Source organism: Lacerta agilis, chromosome 16, assembly GCF_009819535.1.
Source record: "Lacerta agilis isolate rLacAgi1 chromosome 16, rLacAgi1.pri, whole genome shotgun sequence".
NCBI lineage: Eukaryota > Metazoa > Chordata > Lepidosauria > Squamata > Lacertidae > Lacerta > Lacerta agilis.
This window is the reverse complement of record NC_046327.1, coordinates 37,001,496-37,023,384: the sequence shown is the minus strand read 5'-3', so window position 1 is coordinate 37,023,384 and position 21,889 is coordinate 37,001,496. Positions and strand designations below refer to the sequence as shown.

General features: G+C 46.1%; 1 protein-coding gene across 5 annotated transcripts in view; it reads left to right on the top strand.

The window, feature by feature from the left end:
• The window catches only part of ATP2B3 (ATPase plasma membrane Ca2+ transporting 3), a 74,321-nt gene that overhangs the window by 45,504 nt on the left and 6,928 nt on the right, over positions 1–21,889 (top strand). For 2 of the 5 annotated variants that reach the window (XM_033174101.1, XM_033174100.1), the window contains 3 exons: positions 1,429–1,536; positions 5,296–5,478; positions 14,633–14,786. In XM_033174101.1, the coding sequence (XP_033029992.1) occupies positions 1,429–1,536; positions 5,296–5,478; positions 14,633–14,786 (445 nt within the window). The remainder of the gene's footprint in view (positions 1–1,428; positions 1,537–5,295; positions 5,479–14,632; positions 14,787–21,889) is intronic. The other 3 variants (XM_033174099.1, XM_033174098.1, XM_033174102.1) reach the window with 2 other exon arrangements.

Genomic DNA, 21,889 nt, shown 5'->3' with positions numbered 1-21,889 from the left:
GAGTTGGGGTGGGTGGGAAAGACAAGGTGGGTGGATGAATACATGGATGGAAATGTGTTGGCTGGCTGGCTAGTTTGTTTTTTTAAGAAACTGGGCTTTTCATACACTCTTGATTTAATAATAAATTTTATCATACAGTGTTGCTTGTGCGCGTTGTGTCTTATGAGGTTTCATAGGCCCCTGGCCCCATAGGCTGTTGTTGCTATTACTATCAGTATATCAGGCATCTTAACTGAGGTTGTGTACACACTAAGCCTTTAAAGCATAACCAAAGCACATTTCCACTTCAAAGAATTCTGGGCACTGTCATTGGTTAAGGGTTGCTGGCAGTGCTATTTTTCTGGGAAAAGGGGTGCCAGGACTCAATGGCTCCCTTCTTCTCTTAGAATGGCAAGGGCACCCACCTGAGAGGTGCTGGAACTGAGCTCTGGTGAGTTCCAGGTGGGGGGAAAGCCCTGGTTGCTGGGCATTGTAACTCCGTGCAGGGTAAACGAGTGTCTCCATGCGGGGTAAACAGGAAAGTATGTGTTTTGAATATGCTTTAAAGCTGTGGTGTGTATACACAGCCTCAGTAACAAAAGGGAAAATAGACAGGCCCCTGCCCCAAGGAGCTTACTGTATAAATGTTGAAAGTGAGGAAGATGAGAGAGGGAGGGAAAGGGGGAGGCAACGTTAACAGGAGACAGGTGTCTGCAACTGCATATATATGTATTTAGGCTTCACTTTCTCTTGAGGGGTGAGGAATGAGGCACAGCTGGAATAAACATCCGTTGCTCTAGCCCCATATCCCAGCAGCCCTTGAAAAAGTCAGAACAAGACTGTGGGCAGTATGGTTAAGAACACGAGAACAGCAAGTTCCAGAGTTCTGCCTCAGAGAGAGCTCTGGCTCCTTGTATCTTCATGGTTGTCCTCTTCAGACCTCTGGTTCTCCTTGCCCTGCTGTTGCATCTGTGACTCTTTCCTTCAACTTGGGGTGCTTCCATACATGTTTTTATTGTGGGATGGTTCTCATGCATGCAAGTTTTTTTGCAGTGTCCGCACAGTGTTATTGTCATCAATATTCCAGCCCATATTTTTAGTTATTTATTTAATGTATTGTATCCCACCTTTCTCTCAAACTGGGAACCAATGTGACTCTTAATCCAGATTAGCCCTTTCTGGGGAAATCCAATATAATAACAACAACTTTGTTGCCAATGACCCATTGACAGTATTAAGCACCCTTGGTTGTGTGCTCTCCGTTCCCATTGTCAGTATTGCCCACTCTGATCTTCCTGGATCCAGTCTTTTATCTGCTCTTGTCTGTATGCAGTCCTGCCTGGCCACCAGATCCCATGAGCCCACCCTTTCCCAGCAGCATGTATAGATACGGAGGGTGGGCCTCCCTCTACAGGTGTTTCTCTCACTCTGCCTCTCTTGTATCCCCAGATCGTCATTGTACAGTTTGGGGGGAAACCGTTCAGCTGTTCGCCACTGAATGCGCAGCAATGGCTCTGGTGTCTCTTTGTGGGCTTTGGGGAGCTTGTCTGGGGACAGGTAAGAAAACCCTTCTTCTGACTTCTTCATTTGTGCTCATCATTGGATGGTTTGGGGGTATAGGATAGGATATTATTTATTATTAACTAGCTGGCCCGGCCACGCGTTGCTGTGGTGTTTTTGTTTTTGTTTTGCTTTTTAAAATTCTCCTGACCCCGAGAGTATTCTGGAAACTCCTGTTTTCATTCTTCCCTGTCCCTTTAGAGCAGGGGTCAGCAACCTTTTTCAGCTGAGGGCCAGTCCACTGTCCCTCAGACCATGTGGTGGGCCAGACTATATTTTTTGGGGGGGTGGAATGAACTAATTCCTATGCCCCACAAATAAACCAGAGATGCATTTTACATAAAAGAACACATTCTACTCATGTAAAAACACACCGATTCCCATTACATAAAAGAACACATTTCTACTCATGTAAAAACAGCACAGTGGCCATTTTAAGTGAGGGCACTGGGGAGCATTCTCCCCCACCCTAGTCCCAAATTCGAACCCTGGTCTCTCTCTTAAATGCGTGCCTGCCCCTTTAATAGAATTAAACCCTTGCCCTAGATTTAAAATCTCCCCTCCTCCGGAAACCTGATACATGGTACAGTCCGCTCTGGCATTGAGCCTGGGGTCAGTAGGGACCATAACGATGCAAGAAGGGGTGATGGGGAACTGGTAAGGTCCTTAAACATTTGTGTGCGGCGCTTGTTCCTCTTCTGATAACTGGAGTTTCGTTTGTAAAGCGATACAGCAGTGCAGAAAGGATTGTGTGTGGAGACAGGGTAGGGAGCAAAGCATAGTTGCTGAGCTTTCTCATCCTACACCCCCCCCCACCATAATGAATGGTATGGCCCGGGCCTAAAAACCTTTTCCTGCCTGGAGCTGAAACTACTAAGAAGAGTTTAGGCCTTCCTCTTAACTGTTTTTTTGGCGATCTTTTCTGAGTGCGGTAAGAGTGCAGAGGCTGGGGAGCTTAATGGGGGCTGTCCCTGCTGTCGGTTCCTCCGGTGGTTGCACACAGGAAAACGGAGGACTGAGGTGAAGGAGGTTTTTTGGTCAGCACACTGTCAGAGACGCTGCCCTGCAATGAGCCTTTCTATTGGTTGTTGTTCAAAGTCTTCGGTTCTGTTGCTGGTGAAAACGTAATGTGTGCGCCAATTTTTTTGCCTTTATTCTATATTTTAGGCATGAGAGGTGTGTTTTTTGTTTTTGTTTTTTGAATTTTTATTATGCCAGATCCTTCCTTGATGGTCATGTTACTCTGTCTCCTAAATTTGATGAGATTTGGTCCAGCGGTTACGGAGCAAGGTGGTGTCACGCGCGCACGCAATGGGAACTTTTATATATTTATAGATCCTTCTTCTTCCTCTCTCGTGTGAGTTTAATATCTGGTTAGCAGAGTGCAGCATGTGAAACTTCTGGGACCAGGTTGCTTAACCTTCTTAATGATTATCCAGGACGGATAATAATTTAGCAGGCTGGGCCTTCCACCCTTTTCATCCCTCTAAACAAAAGAATCACACAGAAGCCATGTCAGGATAAAAATATTGTTTGCTTACATAAAGTTCCAGACTCGGTTCCAGCAGAAAACAGCAGTGAAAACAAGACAGACAGAATATACTTCTATGTTATAAAATGTATGGTTGAGATAAAAAATGAAATCTGCTCTTGGGAGAACACAGAACAAGCATCTTTTCTCTTCAGTTATATGGCAAAAGGAGACTGAACTCTGAGGAGAGAGTTACTTTTCCTTTGTTACTTTTCCCACCAGGGCAAGCAGGAGATGAGACCTCGCAGAGTGTCCGCTCTGGGAATTTACAGGGGAACTCCATGTGTCTTTTAACCTTTTATTATCTAGCAAAACTTGAAATACTATTTTGGCTCAAGATTATTTCCCACACTCACGTAGTATTTAAACTTCCCAGCCGCGCTGTAACACTGCACTATCCCAAACAAGTGCAGAAAAACTGCTGGGTGCAGAGTGCAGATCTCAGCTTCCTAAGAATCTTTGCTTTCATTTTTAAAAAACAAAAAATCAAGTTTCTAGCCCTTGTGGCTGCAAAGATAGCACTGAAATGCACAGCAAAATCTCAGAAGCCATGAGTATGGTTTCAGTGTCCTGATTGTATCCTGCCTCTTTCCTATGACTTGCAGAAGCAGAATGTATCTTGCGAACTCAGCATAAATATATGAAAATATGCTTACTTTGCATAATGTACATATGTGACAGACTCTAGCTTTTCTACGCACAGAATTTTGGCTACCTTGGGCCTATGTTGTTTTGCTTCCCTGGGCAAAACGGAAAATGCCATTGCATGCATGTGCTGCCACCTGAGGAAGCCTGAGGAGTAAAAGGAGGCAAGCAGCTGGGCATATGCACTGCCTCATGGGTGGACCGGCCCTGGCTTGGGAACAAAATGCTGATCTGGCTGACTAATGTTTAGGAAGGACTGTGCACAGAGGCAGCATATGTGGGTTTGATCCACACTGTTTGGTCCTACCCTCTTACTTCTTTCTTGCTGTCCTGAAAAATTGCAAGCCGCTGAATCTTGCCCACTCGCACAACAAACCGTGTAGGATTAGAAGATCGAGTTTATTATACCGCCTCTTTTATTGTGAGTTGTCAGAGTGCACCATATAGTCAGATACTAAAGACAGGCATGCCATGTTCTCTTGAAACTGGGGAAGCACCGGTCAACACCCTTGTTTAGCTCTAGTATGTCCAGTTAATGAGTTGACTCATTAACTGGACATACTAGAGCTGTAGGATGGTCACTTTGGGGGCACTGGCATATGATCCTCAGTGGGCTCCCCAGAAGGCAACGGAGCCCTCAGGCCCTACCTACTGTAGGCAGTCGGTGGAGCAGAGTGGAGGGCCTTCTTACCTGACCCCTCTGGCAGGGGTCACTGAGAGAGGGGCAGGGCACTGGGGAGTCTATCTAGGGCTCCCACAGATGTGTTTGCAGCATGCTGGCCTTGCCCCTTGTATCCTCTGGGTAAATTGCAGCGACTCCAGTGCTGTGAGGTCAAGGTGATCCACCACTGTTTGAAACCCTTGGCCTCACCTGAAGAGCCAGAATCTTTTTGTAATAATAATAATAATGATGATGCTGTGAATCTTGGGAACTGTAACCAAACATTGCACGCAAACACATGCAATCAAGCAAATTTATACTTGTAAAAAAAAACCTGTTTTTGCTGCTTCTGGAGGTGAGGGTGCTAGAGAGTTTGGGCAGATTCTGGGGATCTTGATAAGGATGAAAGTCACATGGGAAACGATTGAGTGCCCCTTTTCTGCCCTGCTAATACTTCTCTCCAAATCCCCCACTCCTAAAGTGACTTTTCATTTAATGTAATTTAGTAAATGGCATTGAGATCAAGTGGCATGCATTCGTAAGAAACACGTAATTAGCCGACCAGATTCAGCTCTTGTGCGCCATGGGTAGGCAAACCAAGGCCCAGGGGCCGGATCCAGCCCAATCGCCTTCTAAATCTGGCCTGCAGACGGTCCAGGAATCAGCATGTTTTTGCATGAGTAGAATGTGTCCTTTTATTTAAAATGCATCTCTGGGTTATTTGTGGGCCATAGGAATTCGTTCATTATTATTTTATTCAAAATATAGTCCAGCCCCCCACAAGGTCTGAGGGACAATGGACCGGCCGTTTGCTGAAAAAGTTTGCTGACCCCTGGCTTAAGCTATGCAGTCACAGAAGGGCTCCTATTCTACTGAGAAAATGTTGAAATGTGCAACAGACACCTGCTCCCTTCTGTAGGTCATTGCCACCATCCCCACCAGTCACCTGAAATGCTTGAAGGAGGCAGGGCATGGCCCTGGGAAGGATGAGATCACTGATGAGGAAATGGCGGAGGATGAGGAGGAAATTGACCATGCTGAGCGGGAACTCCGTCGTGGCCAGATCCTTTGGTTCCGTGGCCTCAATCGTATCCAGACCCAGGTATGAGATAATGGGGAGGCGCCTCCCACCAGGGCTTCCCTCACCCTTGCCCAGCCCTTCCTTTGCTTTAGCGGTGACTTGACGATAAACCTTTCATCTGGTTATCTCCTACCCCATCCCAAGACATGGTGGTTTCACCCTGATGCTCATGCCTGGGGGAGAGAGAGAGAGACCTCTAATGCTGGTCTAAGCATTTCATTTCCCCGCTGCCTTGTTTCAGCAGAAAGAACTAATGAATGCAGTGCTTGGATGCATGAACAGAGGCAGCCTATAGAAGCAGAAATGGGATGGCGAGTTGCTGGGTGGTTTAGAAATGCCCAGAAAATTGAGAACAAAATCTGTGGCTGAGATGGTAGTAGCAGAAGTGGTGGTGGTGGAAGTAGCCGTAGTTACAGCAGTCATAGAGTAGTCCTTTCTATAGTTATCAGGTAGGTCATTTGAATTCCCGTATTACTTGTAGGGAATGGAGGATGGGAGATGGTGACTTGCCCAAGGCCATCCAGTGTGGCTGTAGCTAAAGACGGACTCAGTTCTGACTTCTCTAATAGTAGCAAGGATCCCTGCAAAGCCACCTGCTCTTGCCCCATTTGAAGGGCAGAAGGCAGCCGTAATAAGGCCAGCATAACATGCGCTGTCTGAATCACCCAAGATGTTATGCCCTATGCTCCATTGTTCCTGTTTTTTCAGGGAGCTTCTTCCAAATATCCAGTGTGGTATTAAAGCTGGGGCATCAAACATAAGACCCTGCAGTGTTTTCACCCTACTATAGTCTACACAATCTGAACATTTGCAGGGCCACAAAGCTACAGGCTGGTGTACTTACTCTCAAACCAAGCCACTGTTGGAAATAGCCCAAGCTATTGACATTAAATTGGTATCTGTGCCAAAGACTTGCTTGCAAATGTCTGTGTGCCTCCTTGTACTGGGGAGGTGCAGTAAGCAGATTCCAAGAAGCAGACTTTTGTTATGAACCCTCTTTCAAAGCCTCTTTTCCAAAGCCTGGAATATATTTTAGAAAGTGAAGCGCTTGCAGTGGGTGGTGGACAAATGGAATATACAGGTGAAACTCGAAAAATTAGAATACAGTGGTACCCTGCTAGACGAATGCCTCGCTAGACGAAAAACTCGCTAGACGAAAGGCATTCGCTAGCGGAAGGCTGTCTCGCAAGACAAATTTTTCAATGGGCTTGCCTCGCAAGACGAAAAAATTGCCGATTCCCCCCCCCCTGTCAAACTGCTCTTCCCCCGTTGGTGCTTCGCAAGACGAAATTTTCGCTATACGACAGCACTCGCAGAACAAATTAATTTCGTCTTGCGAGGCACCACTGTATCACGGAAAGGTTAATTTCTTTCAGTAATTCAACTTAAAATGTGAAACTAATGTATGAGATAGGCTCATGACATGCAAAGCGAGATATGTCAAGCCTTTATTTGTTATAATTGTGATGATTATGGCGTACAGCTGATGAGAACCCCAAAGTTGAAATTGTTAATTTGGGGTTCTCATCAGCTCTACGCCACAATTATAACAAATAAAGGCTTGACATATCTCGCTTTGCGTGTCATGAGTCTATCTCATATATTAAACTCCAGTAGCTAATGAAAACAATTGCTTACATAAATGGACTTTTCCATGATATTCTAATTTTTCGAGTTTCACCTGTAGGTTTGGGGGAAATTATATTTGTCAAATTGAAGGAGTATGGACATTTCTGTGGTAGAGTGATGAGGAATTTGGCCCTTCAAGTCATTTGGGTTTTATATCCCTTCATCTTACTAGTGGAAGGAACATACCTCCCTATAGATTAAAGATGCCTATAGTCCCCATATGGTTGCTACTGCACTGAGTAGCATCTAGAGCCTCAAAGTATGAACATGCACCTTGTTTCCTCTGTAAGACAGTCCTTGCTTTCCTTATAGCCACATTTTACAAGTTTGCCACAAGAAGAATAAACTATGGAGATCAAATTCTGCAAATGTGCTTAATTGACTGGGTAGTTAGTTTTCTACCTCACCCATAAATCATTCAAATGTGATTTATTTGACACAAGTTTCATTTGGCACCTACAACAGTGACACAGTGGATGTTTTCATCCAAGTTTGTTCTTAGAGTAGGCCTATATAAGTTAATGAACATGACTAAGGGCTCGTCCACACTTCCACTTTTCTCATGCCCAGAAAGCCGTTTTCTGCTTAACCCACACTTTCTAGGCATGGGTCCAAGCAGTTCCCCCCCTTGCCTTGCTCCTTTCCCAGGGAAAATCCACTCTTTAGCTGTAAATCTGAACAAATGACAATCTACAGAAAACCTGATTGCTGTTTGCTCTGATGGAGCACTAAAGAACGGTTTCCCCCAGGGACGTACGGATAAGCCCTAAGTCAGATCCATTAATTTCAGTAGGCCTATCCTGAGTAAATCTTAGTTGAATACCACCCAGTGACAGTGACATTATCCCAGTTCTAAGGAAAATAGGTATTCACAGAAAATAGGTACTATGACACACAGAAAAGAACTCCTTCCATAGTCACTGGAAACCTTGCAACTCTCCTTCAAGTCTCAGGCTGCTTCCACACTAGAGGTTTATTCTGGAGCTGCCATTCTTTGTCCACTTACTCTTTTAAGCAGAGCCGTCTCATCCATAGAGGCCGGTGGCGCGGCGCGCCAGGGCGCAGGGCACCCCAGGGGCGCCCCCGCGAGCCCACCGGCATACCGGGCTCCCCCTCCCCAACCCGCCCCCGCCCCCACGGGCAGGCGGGCACTCGCGCGCCGGCGGGCGGGCTGTAAGCCGCCCGCCCTCGCCTCCCGGAGCCCCAGCTGGAGCGCTGAAGCGGCGCGGGGCTTTGCGCGACCTTCCAGCACTCCAGCTGGGGCTCTGGGAGGCGAGGGCGGCCGGCTTGCAGCCCGCCCGCCCTCCCGCAGGTGCGCGAGCGCCCGCCCGCCCGCCCCTCATCCTCCGCCCGCCGGCGCGCGGGCGCCCGCTCCAACGCCACGCCTCTCATCCCCGCTCGCCCACCCCCCCTCCCGAGGGGCGGCCAGCGCGGGAGGGAGGCGGGCGGAGAGGCGGCAGGCTGGGGGCGCCGAGGGATCGCTGCGCCAGGGCGGCCGATCCCTCTAAGACGGGCCTGCTTTTAAGGGACTTCTACATGACATTGTCATTAAATTGCAGCTGCCCTATACTATCCCTGTACTTTTTTCAACTTCTTTTGAGAGCCCACAAATGCCGACCTTGTATGAATAGAATGGAACTGCTGCAGAAGCACCTTAACTCTACTCTTATGTCCTTTTTATCTTTTTAAGAAATGCGGTTTTGATTTGTGCAGTGACATTTGGGGCAACTGAGCCCTAAGCTGCCACACCTTTTCGCCTTAGAACACTCACTATTACCTGTCCATTTTAGCAGTGTGTTGATTTTTTTAAGCTTTACTTTTAGATTTGTGTTAAAATGCTTTTTCACTTACATTAACAAAAATAAATAAAAGCAGCGACACAATAGCACTTCAGTGAAAAAGCATTCTACTGCAAATGTTAAAATTAACAAATAAAATAAACATGCTGCTGAAATGCATTTTTTACACCGCTTCCACGTGGCAGTTTGTTGTAGCAGCCTTGGTGCTGCTCATACAGACAAGTTTTGTGCAGCACCCACTCAAAGTCATCTTCATCAAAAGGGAACCTGTGAAAATGATAAATAGGGATTAAATGGGGGAGGGAGGTGTATGGGAAATCTTTTTGATGATGTTGTTGTTGTGTGGATGCTGTGAAAAACTTGGAAGCATGAGCAGAACAGTGGGCTTATCCACACTAAAGAGTGTGGCAAAATGCAAGTGTGGATAAGCCCAGTGTCCATAATAACCTGCCTTACTTTCTTACCCATAATGCTATGTTACGCCCTTTAATATGGACAGAACAGAGTAAGATGTACATACTCCAAAGGTGCAATGCTGAGTGAAGTGTGGGAAGTCCATTTCAGTTTCCCATGTTGTTTAAAGCAGAAGAACAATGTCTGGGTAGCTCTAATAGCCTACAGTCTGGAAGCACCCTCGGGCAACCCCTTTTACTTCATCAGGCTTGCAAACAGCCATGAGGTCCAGAAACTTGTGTTTTATTTCTAAAAGGCGAATCAAATCTAGGATTATCTGGTATCTGACATCAGCACTGAAGATCAAGTACCACAGTCTTAGCTCTGCAATAAAAGAATGCAAGATTACACTTGGACACAAAACCTAGGAGAAAACCCACCTGAGGGCAGGTTGTACCACCTCTAGCCATTGTGGGGCTTCTGTGCCACATACTTCAAACTAGGTCCATGTGAGAGGAACGATTTCAAGACAACCATGTCTAGCTTCTATGTTCTAACAACATGCTTTCTGATTGCAGCCCTTCCCCACCCACCCCCTCCCTTCCCACTTCCTCAAACTGCCTTAAAGAGGGGGTGGGACATGTGCCTGGCAATTTTTCTTTCCCTTTAGCAAGTCAAACAAAAGGTGGTTTGTTCTTGCCTTAAGACTTGATGCTCATGGGATCTCAGAAGTTCTCAGGCCTGGAGCATGATGAGGAATGACCAATGGCATGTTGCATAGCAAAGTTGTTGCTTAATGGATGAAATGAAACGAATAGAACCAGGAATCCCAACTCTTCTCCTGCGCCAGCTCCATTCCATGTAAATATGGCGGATTCCAAGGCATCCCAAAGTGAGGGAGACTGCTTAGCTGTCCCCCGTCCTCTCATTTCCCTTTTCCAAGAAAACAACACACACTCGTATGCAGCATATGCTTGTGTCAGCAATGCAACCCAGGGATCCTGGTTTTGCTCCATACAGTAAACTTCACAAGACGTTCCCCTGCAGGAATGAAGGAGCAGGGCTTCCGGAATGGAGTGTATGGCTTCCAGGCAAGCCCCAGCCCCAGCTCTTTCACTTTTAAGCACTGTGCCTTATCCCCAGCCCACTAAACTGGCTTTATCCTGTGAGAAGGTAGCAAAGCATGGCTGCAACCTGGTGTTAATGCCAATCAGCATCAGCTTGCCAGGTGGAAGCATTTCCCAGGAGGCTGGCCAGCTGTTAAAGAGGTAGGATGAGCATGTGTCTTGCTCTGCAGGGGATAATCCTGTACCTGAAGGGCTGTCTGGTCCAGGCCTGTTTAAAGAGCCCTGTCTTGAAGTTGTCCATCAGTAGTTAGCATATGGACTGAGCAGACACACAGAGCACAGCTAGTCATGCTCTTCTTCCCTGCTATGGCAGACCAACACGGCTACCCACCTGTAACCTTCCCTGCTATGGTGAGATGTGTTGTATTTTGACTTAAATTATAGTAATTATTTCTAAACTTGCACCTATACATATAAACTAGCATATACAAATTGTATGCAATCTGTGTCCACTTTTGTCCTCCTTTTTGGCTGGTGCATTTGCGTTTTTTTGTGGTGCCAGCCTAGGAAGAAGGGAGCAGAGTGCTTCCTGTGGTTCAGAATATGCCTTGCCTAAAAAGATGGCTGGCCTCAGAATGGAGGCTCTCCTGCATCCAGCTGCTCATCCCATTTGCACCAGCAGGAGATCAAGAATTCCCAACTGGTCCATGGCCTTCCCTCCATTCCCTGATGGGTTCACTTGGTTTTATAATAATATACACAACCTTTGCTGCAACCTAGTGAGGATAAGTTCCCCATTGCATAACTGGGGGGGGGGGGAGTGCAGCCAAGAGAGTGACTTGCCAAAGGCCACCTGAGTGAGTCCGTGTCTGAGCTAAAACTCTCACACTTCATTTATTTTACCTGCAGAGCCACACTGGCTTTGTGCCGCTGCTCACATGTTGCTGGTAGTCATGAAAAAGTGAAGGTGCAATGGAGGTGAGCCTGCAGTGTGACTGAAATACTCCACAAGGCTGAGAGTTGAGAGAATTATGATTTCTGCAACAGAAGAATTTCATCACATGTCCCGTACAATTGCCTATATTTGAGAACTGCTAACAGCAGTCAGATTTTTGTTTCCTATTCTGGTACTTCAGATGGCCACCTGTCATGGATGCTGTAGTTGAGATTCCTGCATTGCAGGGGGGGTTGGACTAGGTGACCCTTGGGATCCCTTCCAACTCCTATATTCTATGATTCTGTTGTTTATGCATGGTTCACTGAAAGGCTCTTTCCCTTCCCCACCATCCCTTTCCCCTGTGGCGTCACTGAGCCCCCTAGACATAGTTGTTCAGTCGGGTGCATGGGACATACCTTGTATTCATACATTCAGTGCAATTCAAATGGTAAGGCTTTCTATGAACTGTCACTATACCATCTCCTATTGCAGGTGTTGTTTACATATTGGAATGATTCCTCCTACAATAAAAATGAAAATAAATGACAGATCCTTGCATTTAGAAAAATGGCATATCGAGACATGTTCTCCCTGACACACTAGTTTTCTACTTGTGCAAGTTTGTTTATGGGGAACATTCCCCAAAGTGCTAGGAAAAGCTTTACTGGTTAATTCTGCTGAATCTATCAATAGCCTTAATACCTCAGTATGGTTTTTTGGGTTGGAAGGAGATGAGATGAGGTGATTAGTGGCTAAGGGCTGGCTTAAACAGAACCCTGGCGTGCAGGTGACACATGCAGTCGGGTGTGTATTTACCTCCGTCAAAAACTTTGAACCAGGGTGTACAGACATAAATGCCTATGGGAGCAGGCTTGTCCATAGGATGCCTGCACTCCTTTTTCTCAATGGACAAATAATGTGAGCAATGCATATTCACTTAGGTATTTACAGAAATGGATGACATCACTATCCACCCCAATTCTGTGTAAAGTGGTGCCCATAAACCTGCCGCATGAATTACCTGTGTTTGAGAAGTACCAAATACAACTACTATATTTGGGCAGGGGAAACCCCCCCCCCCCGTTAAACTTGGGGAGGGGATGTCTTCCTAACCATGTGACTATGATTTGCTTGCTTGAGTCTTCAATAAACATCTTGGCCTGTTTGCTTTCACACTCTGGTATAGTAGTGAACTATGTCAAAGAAGAATTCAAGCAGGGTAATTTGCAGGGTTGGGAGGTACAATAGATGCTCTGTGATTTTTTGTTCAGGTAGATAGCCTTTTCTACACAGTAATATTCTAATATTAGTCCTCTGATTCATTACTTATGTGGCAGGGCAGGGCATGCTTGAATGTAGGGCAGATCAATTTTAAAGCAAAAAAGTGGCAAATGTAGGTAGCGAACATCTCTGCTCACACACGACCTAGCAATTTAATGATAATTTACTTTTCTTTTTGTTTCTTTTATTTATCTCTTGGGCAGCAGTGTTCTCCCTTTCTATACAGACCAGCACTGGAGCACTCATCTAGCTAGCTGCACAACAGCACACTCTTCAGTTTCTTTCCCATAAGGCGTATGCAACAGGAGGGGAGTGGTGCTACTTTGCTGTTCCATCTCAGACTTAATATTGCCCTAGCCCTGCCAGCAGTGGTGGACCTCGGGGTCTCAAATTTCCCCGCCGCCCTGTGCAGGGCCAATATCCAGTGCCTGCCCCCTCTCCATTCTGAAGTATAGTTCTGACACCCCCTGTGGCTCTGCGCCCAGTGCGCACAAACCGGCCACACTCCCAGCACTCTGCTGCCAGACATTTTATTTTATACTTGATTTTGCCAACAATTTTTATTTGCATAACTAAGGTTAAACAAAACAAAATAAGTTCCTAGGCAACCTCCAACAATGAGACAGGCTACAGAATGAAAAGCTACTCATAATCAACCTTCAACAATAAATAGGGACGTTTTTATATACAATATTTAGGCTGCATTCTAAGTGCGTTAGCAGGAAATAAAAACAACAGAACAAAATAGCCCTTTGTTCTGAGTAAGCCCACTGAGTTCATGTTGTTTCAACAAATCAGAAGTGGAGAATCGGTTTTCTCTGGAAACATCAACAGTATAAAAGAAATAGAATCTCAATGTATGAATGTGTGAATTAGCCTTATATTTATAATTTGTCCCAGATTTATTTAGAAAATATTTATATGCTGCTTATCCACAAGAAGATCTCAAAAGGGGACCTGCAACTGTGTTTCAGTTGTTTATGGCTCCTGGTGGGCTTCTACACATGTGAAAAGTTTCATGGAGCTGGTATATCCTTACAGCGACTTCTCATGCAACCAACTGTGCTTGGGTTCAGGACAATCTTGCTCCAAACTTACATAGTATCCCCCAAGATTCAGAGCAGGGCAATTGTAAAATGCACTGTTTAGAGACTGCACTTCCTTCTGTCGGAGTCCTGCCAAGGAAGGCCAGGGGCTAGGGAGTAGATTTTGCCTTGACAGCAACCATGACCTCAAGGGTGGTGCTTTGCTTTTCCCCTTAGGAATTAATCCCAGCTGTTCACATGCACAAGAGGAAGCGAAACGGTATACACGGGGACACAATTGTAGTGGAGGTAACCCTACTCCCTATCGCTGGTCACCCCAGTCTCAAGGATCCAGCCAGCTGTTCTACAAAACCCTTCATGTATAAAATCCTATCTTGGGTTCAGTTCCTTGGTCATGCTAGAATGTGGCCGTATGTTGAGAAGGAACAGACTCTTCTTGAATGAAAGATTTGTATTACTGCTCAGTTATATAGCAATTTGAAATGTGCAAATGTTTTATGACCATCCTCTTGTTTGAGGCTGTACTCTTTTCCCCCTTGGTGATGGCTAATGATGAACCTATTGTCCATGATTCCTGTCTTTTAATTATTTTATTATTTCCCCCAACGAAGCTGTAGCACTGGTCTTCACAAACATCTTGTAGCAACGAGTTTCTCGGGTCAGTTGTGCCTTGCACTCTGTTCTTAATGGATTGGCTACAGCCATTTGTGTCTTGCTGGATTTCCCCCCAACAATTCTGGTGTAACGTGCTAAGGGTTTGTACTTTGTGTAAACTCTTTAGAAATGGAGCCTTCAAGTGTGACCAGTTGCCTCGATCTTCTGCTGGTGCAATTTGCTCTTTCCATAAAAGTACATCAGTGTGGTGCCAACTCCCATTAGCTGGCCTCTGGTGCATAATGCTTCATAGACTGTGGCAGGAGGCCAAACCCCCCCAGCATGGCCAATTCTGGCTGGTATGCGCTGTTCCACTGCAGCCACTGCCCGCTGCCATCCAAATTTTCTATCTCATTTTCTCTCCTGCAGATGGAGGTAGTTAGCACCTTCAAGAGAAGTGGCTCCTTTCAGGGGGCTGTCCGACGCCGCTCTTCCGTCCTCAGCCAACTGCACGATGTAACCAATATTTCTACCCCCACTCACGTAATTCTCTCCGCCGCAAATGCCAGCGCCGGTGCCGGGAGTGAGTCTTGATTTCCTCTTACTGCTTGTGATTTTTTTTTATAAAAAACCAAACCAAACAAAGACAAAAAAAACCCATCCTATTTCTGCCCTCCTCCAGTATCCCCTCCCTTCTCTTCTATCCACCCCACCCACCCACCCTCTTGGCCCGTTGCTGCAATCACTGTTGCAATATTATTTATTTCAGTTTTTTCTCTGTCCGGTCTCAGTCACGCCGGATTTACAACTTCTATAAAGCCATACAATTTCTGCGCTTTGCCCCTCCTTCTTTAGCCACCTGCACCCCTTTTCTCCTTCGTTTGCTCACCTCTTTCACCTTCTCTATCAGTGGCTGCTGGTTTTTAATGGACTGGAGTCAGATCCCCAGCTGGTGAGGTCATGGGCAGGGAGGGAGGGGACTGCATGGGCAGCAGGGGGATGTGTTTCAGTCAAAGGAACTGAAGCAACTTAGAGCAATACCAGCTGGGGATCCAGCTTCGTTTCTCTGCCTAGCCACACATCTTGATGGTGATTGGTGTTTATTGTGGTGTTTGGTGTGTGTCACTCACTGTTGCACGTTTTGCTGGGGTGGGGTGGATGGGAGTTGCATAGAGGAGAGCAAAAGGTTGGGTACCAGACCCCACAACATGAAACTTTTGGACAATAACAGCTTATTGCATCACCATTCCTGGGATAAATATGAAGTCATCTGCTGGTCATAGTGAGGATCAAGGCAATTCTGGTGTAGATTAAATTTGTAGGAAGTCAGTACCAAAAAGAAAAAGAAATGCAGTTTTTTGCATAGAACCAGTCAATCAACACAGCAGAAGTTCTTCCTTCTAACCGTGACTTCATGCCCCTGATTGGAGATGACACTAGAATGAGCTGGCAGGTCAGACTCTAAACACCAGATGAGGCTGATTCAGGCCACTAATAAGCACAGCTGTGGTGCAATTCACATTTGAATAAAGAAGCTTTGCTCAACAGCAGCTGCAAACATCTTCACTTACATGATTCAAAATATCATCTTCCACCTATACTTCACATTTAAAGCAGTGTGGACAGGTTTAGTGTCAGGCTTGCCCATCAAAAATCCAGGGTGTTGAGTAGATTTGTCCTCCCCCCCCCCCTTTTTTTTAAAATAAGACAGCTATCATAAATCTATGATTCCAGGCACATTTGCACTAGAGACAAACTGCTTTAACAGTCCCTCCTTCTTCCTTGGGAACCCTGGGAACTGCAGTTCTGTGTGGAGGAGCAGGGGAAGGATCTCTCAGAATTCTCAGCATCCTCAGCAAACTACATTTATTTGTTTGTTAGATCAGCCCTGTCTTGGTTCCTAGACTGGGAGCCAAAGCAGTGCAGCAGGTTTGAAACTGGTTTAAATATGCATGGTAGACAGCATATGGGGTGCAGAGAAGATGTCATAGCAGCTCTTGTTCACACACACACACACACCCCACTCAAAGTGAATTTATTATAGAAAGCCTCTGAATAAACAAATACTTTGAAAGAGGATGTGTGAGAAAACAACATTCCTTGCTCTGAAGGCTCAAGGCATTACAAGAGTGAAAAGGATGTTTATGGAAAGGACTGAAACTCGGGGGTCTGGGATGTGTCAGGAAAGGGGAGCCTTTCACTTTGCTCAGAAGCAAAAGGTGAGAACATGCCTCTTGAAGGCACCCACAGGGGTGTCATGGACCAGTTCCTCTGTATGTTAATGGAAAAAAAGTGGTTCCCTTGCTCCTTTTTTCCTCCTCAGTCTCTTTCCTGTGCCTCACCTATCCTTCCCTCTTCAGAAACTATGCTACACCAATGCCTTCTTGGGGGGGGCACAAAAAACCCTCTTTATTTTTCATTTTTTGCACGACAGTGAAAGAACCAAAGAGGTAAGCTGTCCACTCCCTGAACTCCAGCTTTCGGATTAGGTCTCAGGTATTCTCAGCAAGTTGGTTGGTTTAGAATATTTCAACAGTCTCTTTTCTTTTCTTTTAACCAATCAAAGCCATGCTGGTGGTCATGCCAGCGCTGTGGTGTGGTGTGGCAGTTTCATGGTACCTTTTGGTATGACATGTACTGGCCTTGCTTTTCAAAGGGTGTGCACCCTACCATGTAAACCTTCGAGTATGGCCTCGTAATCTTTGCTGCAATTTCAGCAGTTGTTTCTCTCTCTCTCTCTCTCTCTCTTTCTCTTTAAATGCTGCCTTTATATTAAACTCTCTTCCTCCCTTCCAGCGAACTGCTGTCGCTCCTTGGGAAATTGATATCCATTAATGGCCTTTGGTCTTTCCCCACCTCTTGCATCTTGGAAGTGCTGTGTCAGTTATTTTGGTTTATTTTGTTTTGATGATGATTATGTTTCTTTTTTAGGAACCATGTTGTGGATGGCAAATGGGTTTCTCCACCCTAATTTTTCCAAAGGGGAGTTTGTCATTTCAGGCTCACAGAATAAACAGGGACCACCTGAAACATTTTGGTGCATGAAACAGAAAATCCAAACTGCACTTTCCACCCTCCCTCTTCCCTGACCCTAATTAGCACATGGCACAAAATACTGAGCAGCTCTCCTGATCAAGTCATAATGAAATGAATAAACCCACGTCACAGTTCATTTCAAAGTGGCAGCTACACAAGAACGTCCCAGTGGATTGTGTCCTGCAACTGTTAATGACACCTAAAATCACTGCCTCAGGCAGCTATCTCATCTCACCTCTCGGAATAAAGCCTGATAAATTCCAATACAGTGGTACCTTGGGTTAAGAACTTAATTTGTTCTGGAGGTCTGTTCTTAACCTGAAGCACCACTTTAGCTAATGGGGCATCCCGCTGCCGCTGCGCCGCCAGAGCACAATTTCTGTTCTTATCCTGAAGCAAAGTTCTTAACCTGAAGCGTTATTTCTGGGTTAGCGGAGTCTGTAACCTGAAGCGTCTGTAACCTGAGGTACCACTGTATAACCTTCCTCCTCTTATCATGGTGGCACAGATGCTTCTGCGTTAAGAGTGCTTCTACGCTAAATGATTAGGGTGAAATTGACATGAACAGAATAGTGACACGATTTCCACAAATGTAGATATATTTACTTAAAGAGTCAGTATATAACACTAAGGTCCCTTTTTGGTCACTGCCATTAACCATGTTGATAAAATGGATGGCATCCCAAAAGTTTATTACATCTTTTTAAAATAAAGAATTAGCATTGGTAGCAGGCAGAGCTGTAAAAAAACAACACCCCTGTTTGACACCAGCATTACTGCAGCTTACCTAGACAGTGCTGTGGCAGAGTGGCAACAAATTACTAGTTAGCATTCTTATTTTACAGTGTTTTAGCACTAGAACACCTTAATACAGAAAGACACTTAACAGCATTTTCCTGTTGCATAACTGTCTTTCATTTCTTTTCTCTCATTACAAATATACTTATAACATACAAATAATAATAATAATAATAATAATAATAATAATAATAATACTTTATTTATACCCTGCCTATCAGGCTGGGTTTCCCCAGCCACTCTGGGTGGCTTCCAACAGAACACTAAAATGCAATAATCTATTAAACATTAAAAGCTTCCCTAAACAGGGCCGCCTTCAGATGCCTTCTAAACGTCTGGTAGTTGCTTTTCTCTTCGACATCTCGTGGGAGGGCGTTCCACAGGGCAGGTGCCACTACCGAGAAGGCCCTCTGCCTGGTTCCCTGCAACTTGGCTTCTCGTAGTTCAGGGAACCGCCAGAAGGCCCTCAGCGCTGGACCTCAGTGTCCAGGCAGAACGATGGGGGTGGAGACGCTCTCTCCCTCCCCCCTTTTGGACTTCCCTCAGCTTCCGTTTCTGATTTATTTACCACAGAGCCGTCTCATCCATAGAAGCCGGTGGCGCGGTGCGCCAGGGCGCTGGGCGCCCCAGGGGCGCCCCCGCGAGCCCGCCGGCATACCGGGCTCCTCCTCCCCAACCCGCCCCCGCCCCCACGGGCAGGCGGGCACTCGCGCGCCGGCGGGCGGGCTGTAAGCCGCCCGCCCTCGCCTCCCAGAGCCCCAGCTGGAGCGCTGGAGCGGCGCGGGGCTCTGCGCGCCCTTCCAGCGCTTCCGGGATGGGAGGCGAGGGCGGCCGGCTCGCGCTCCCGCGCGCAGCCGGCCGCCCGCCCGATGCAGCGCGAGCTGCCCAGCTGCGCGCGGAGCGCGAGCTGCGCGGGAGCGCGAGCCGGCCGCCCTCGCCTCCCATCCCGGAAGCGCTGGAAGGGCGCGCAGAGCCCCGCGCCGCTCCAGCGCCACGCCCCTCACCCCCCGCTCGCCCACCCCCCTCCCAAGGGGCGGCAAGCGCGGGAGGGAGGCGGCGGAGAGGCGGCATGGCGGGGGCGCCGGAGGGATAGCCGCGCCAGGGCGGCAGATCCCCTTAAGACGGGTCTGATTTACCTCCTTATATATTCTGCTATCTTCTGAATAACTTTTCAGATCTAATTTTAAATGGTTTCTTTTTTAAAGTGGTGTCATGAAATGCCACTCACTGCGTGGGTTATAGTGAATGAATTTCAAATTGCTTCAACCACAGCAGCTTGGGACAGCACACAACAGGATGCCTGCACAGAAAATGACCTCTTGATAGTGTGGAAAGTCAATTGCAATTCCCCTTGTAGCTTACAATGGAAAAACAATGTCTGGGTGGCTCTAGAAGCCACCTGTCTGGAAATGGGACTTACAGATTTTCTTCAAGCTCCCACCCAGAAACCTGGGAACCTAAATAAATCCACTGAGCACGTTAGAAGGCAATTCTTTTCCCACTGCAATTATCCAACAGAGCTACACTTAGGGCTCGTCCACACTTTCGCTTGTCCCACCACTTTCCCCTGGGGAAACCCACTGCTGAATTATGACAAACATCAGTCTGCAGAAAAACAGGTTTGTTCTGATTCAGTGGTAAACAGCAGGTTCCCCCGGTGGAAAAGCAGTGAAACAAGTGAAAGTGTGGACGAGCCCTTAACATCATATCTCATACACATGCTAGGCTATAATGAGCTGAGCAGTTATTGGCAAGACTTCTGTGCCATTCATAGCAGACTCTGACATCCAAGTTGGTGGCAAGTGAAAGTTCCTCCAAGGCTGCAGGTGCCTGCTTGGAAAAACTTTGACTGCTCAGGTGCTCATCTGTTTTGATATACAGGCGACTCTCAACTTACACTGGCTTACATTCTGCGTATAGTCAAAGCACATTTTTTTTGGCCCAGCATGTGAAGCTGAATGTGCGTAAGTTGTGAGTTACCTGTACTCTTAACGATGTGCCAGGTATTGTAGACCCTACATAAGAATCATATCTGGATGTGGGTGTACATTTCATTATTTGCTAGGGCTAGTGTTAAACTTTAAATAAGAGTGGGGCATAGTTTTAATATTTATTTTAAGAAAATTCATTCAATTTAAATGTTTGCTTATATGTTTTTAACATAGTGTTACTTTCCCTGACCAATACCATAAGAAAGAAAGACAAAATTAGTTGTGTTTATCACGAACAGCAGTGATACTGTCAGGGCAGGGACTCTGGGCAGATGTTCAAGGTCCTGCTCGGCAGAATGATCAGGAGAGCCCACAAACACAAAAGGACTGGCTTGCTACATATTGAAATAATCAAATATTCTAAAGACATCTCTCACACATAAGACCATTAGTCCAGAATCTAAAATTACCAAAGTGCTCCACTTCTGAGGTAGAGGTATCTACTACAGCAGTCCTGGTCATACATTCAGGAATTTGTTTTATTGCAAAATCAAATTGACCAATACTGTGAGAGCAGTCGCGCGCACACACAAAATGGGGCACATGTATGACATTGTATGACCTCTACAATACCACCTCCATGTATCTGGAAAGCTATGGTATATACACAATTTGCCAGCTCAGCCATGATGTGAGGCACCCTAGGAGTGCATAATCAGAATCACAATGTAAGCCCAGACCCCTCTGCTCAGAAGTAAGCTGAGTTCAATGGGACTTACTCCCAGGCAAGCATGTATAAGACAACACAGACTTTGTTGCCCCCTAATAGCCATCCTGCTGTCGTCATGACAAGAGCTGGTAAAGAGTTGGACTCCGATTCATGTTTGTGAATCTGGAACCAGAATGTGGTAGTTGAAGTCTGTACTAATAATGTTATCAAGGTATAATTGGTTGTAGTTGACAATAGGAAGTATTAGGGAGACCCTGCCAGTTCCACTAACACCTTCCCAGGGAGGCTGAGTTCATATTACATACACAAAGCACAATATGCATGACAAACACAACACAAAACAAAACCCAATATTCGATACCCAAGTCTAAGGTATATTGGATACCTAAGTAGAAGGTTGCAGCCTCCCACAGGCTGCTGCCCAATATTCACTAGACCAGACTTCCCTAACCTGGTGCCCTCTAGGAGTTTTGGATAACATCTCCCATCATCCTCAGTACTCAGTAGCTAAGGCTGATGGGAGCAGTAATCCAAAATAGGTGGACGGCAGCAGGTGAGGGAAGGCTGCACTGGGCATTTTTTGGAACCCCTTTTCACTAGAGCCTGACATGAACCCCCTGCCCTCTCCCTTTCTCCCTTGCACCTTTCCCTTACAAACTTTCCCTTCCTATTCTCTCCCCTTTGCAGCTGCCGAGATATCATGGATGGAACCACCTCAGTATCAGCCGGGGATTTCCTGTAGTGTTTTTGTTTAAAAAAAAAAGAAAGAAAGAAAGAAAGAAAGAAAAAATAGACACAAAAAACAATAACCCCAAACAATAAACCAGCCAAAGTGTTCCCTTCTCCCTCCCCCAACTCCCTTTCCTCGTTTTCTTTTCACCTGCCACCTTCATCTCATCACTGCTGCTTTCTGCTTTCTCATGGGGACTTGGGTCATCACATGCAGGTATAGGATGCAGCCTGCCTTCCCAGGAACCCTTGCCACCTAACCAAACAAAGAAAGAATTAAAAAGATAGGAAGACCCTCAGCTATTTTAGCATGGCCCTCAGCTATGTAAGGTCCAGATTTTCTATAGTGGCTGCTTCTTTAGGATCAGTGAAGAGAGACATGCCTGCTAATCCAGCAACATCAGTTTTAGAATACTGTTTCTATCTGATCCTGTAAAGGGCTTTTTGGAAGGCTGAGAGTGA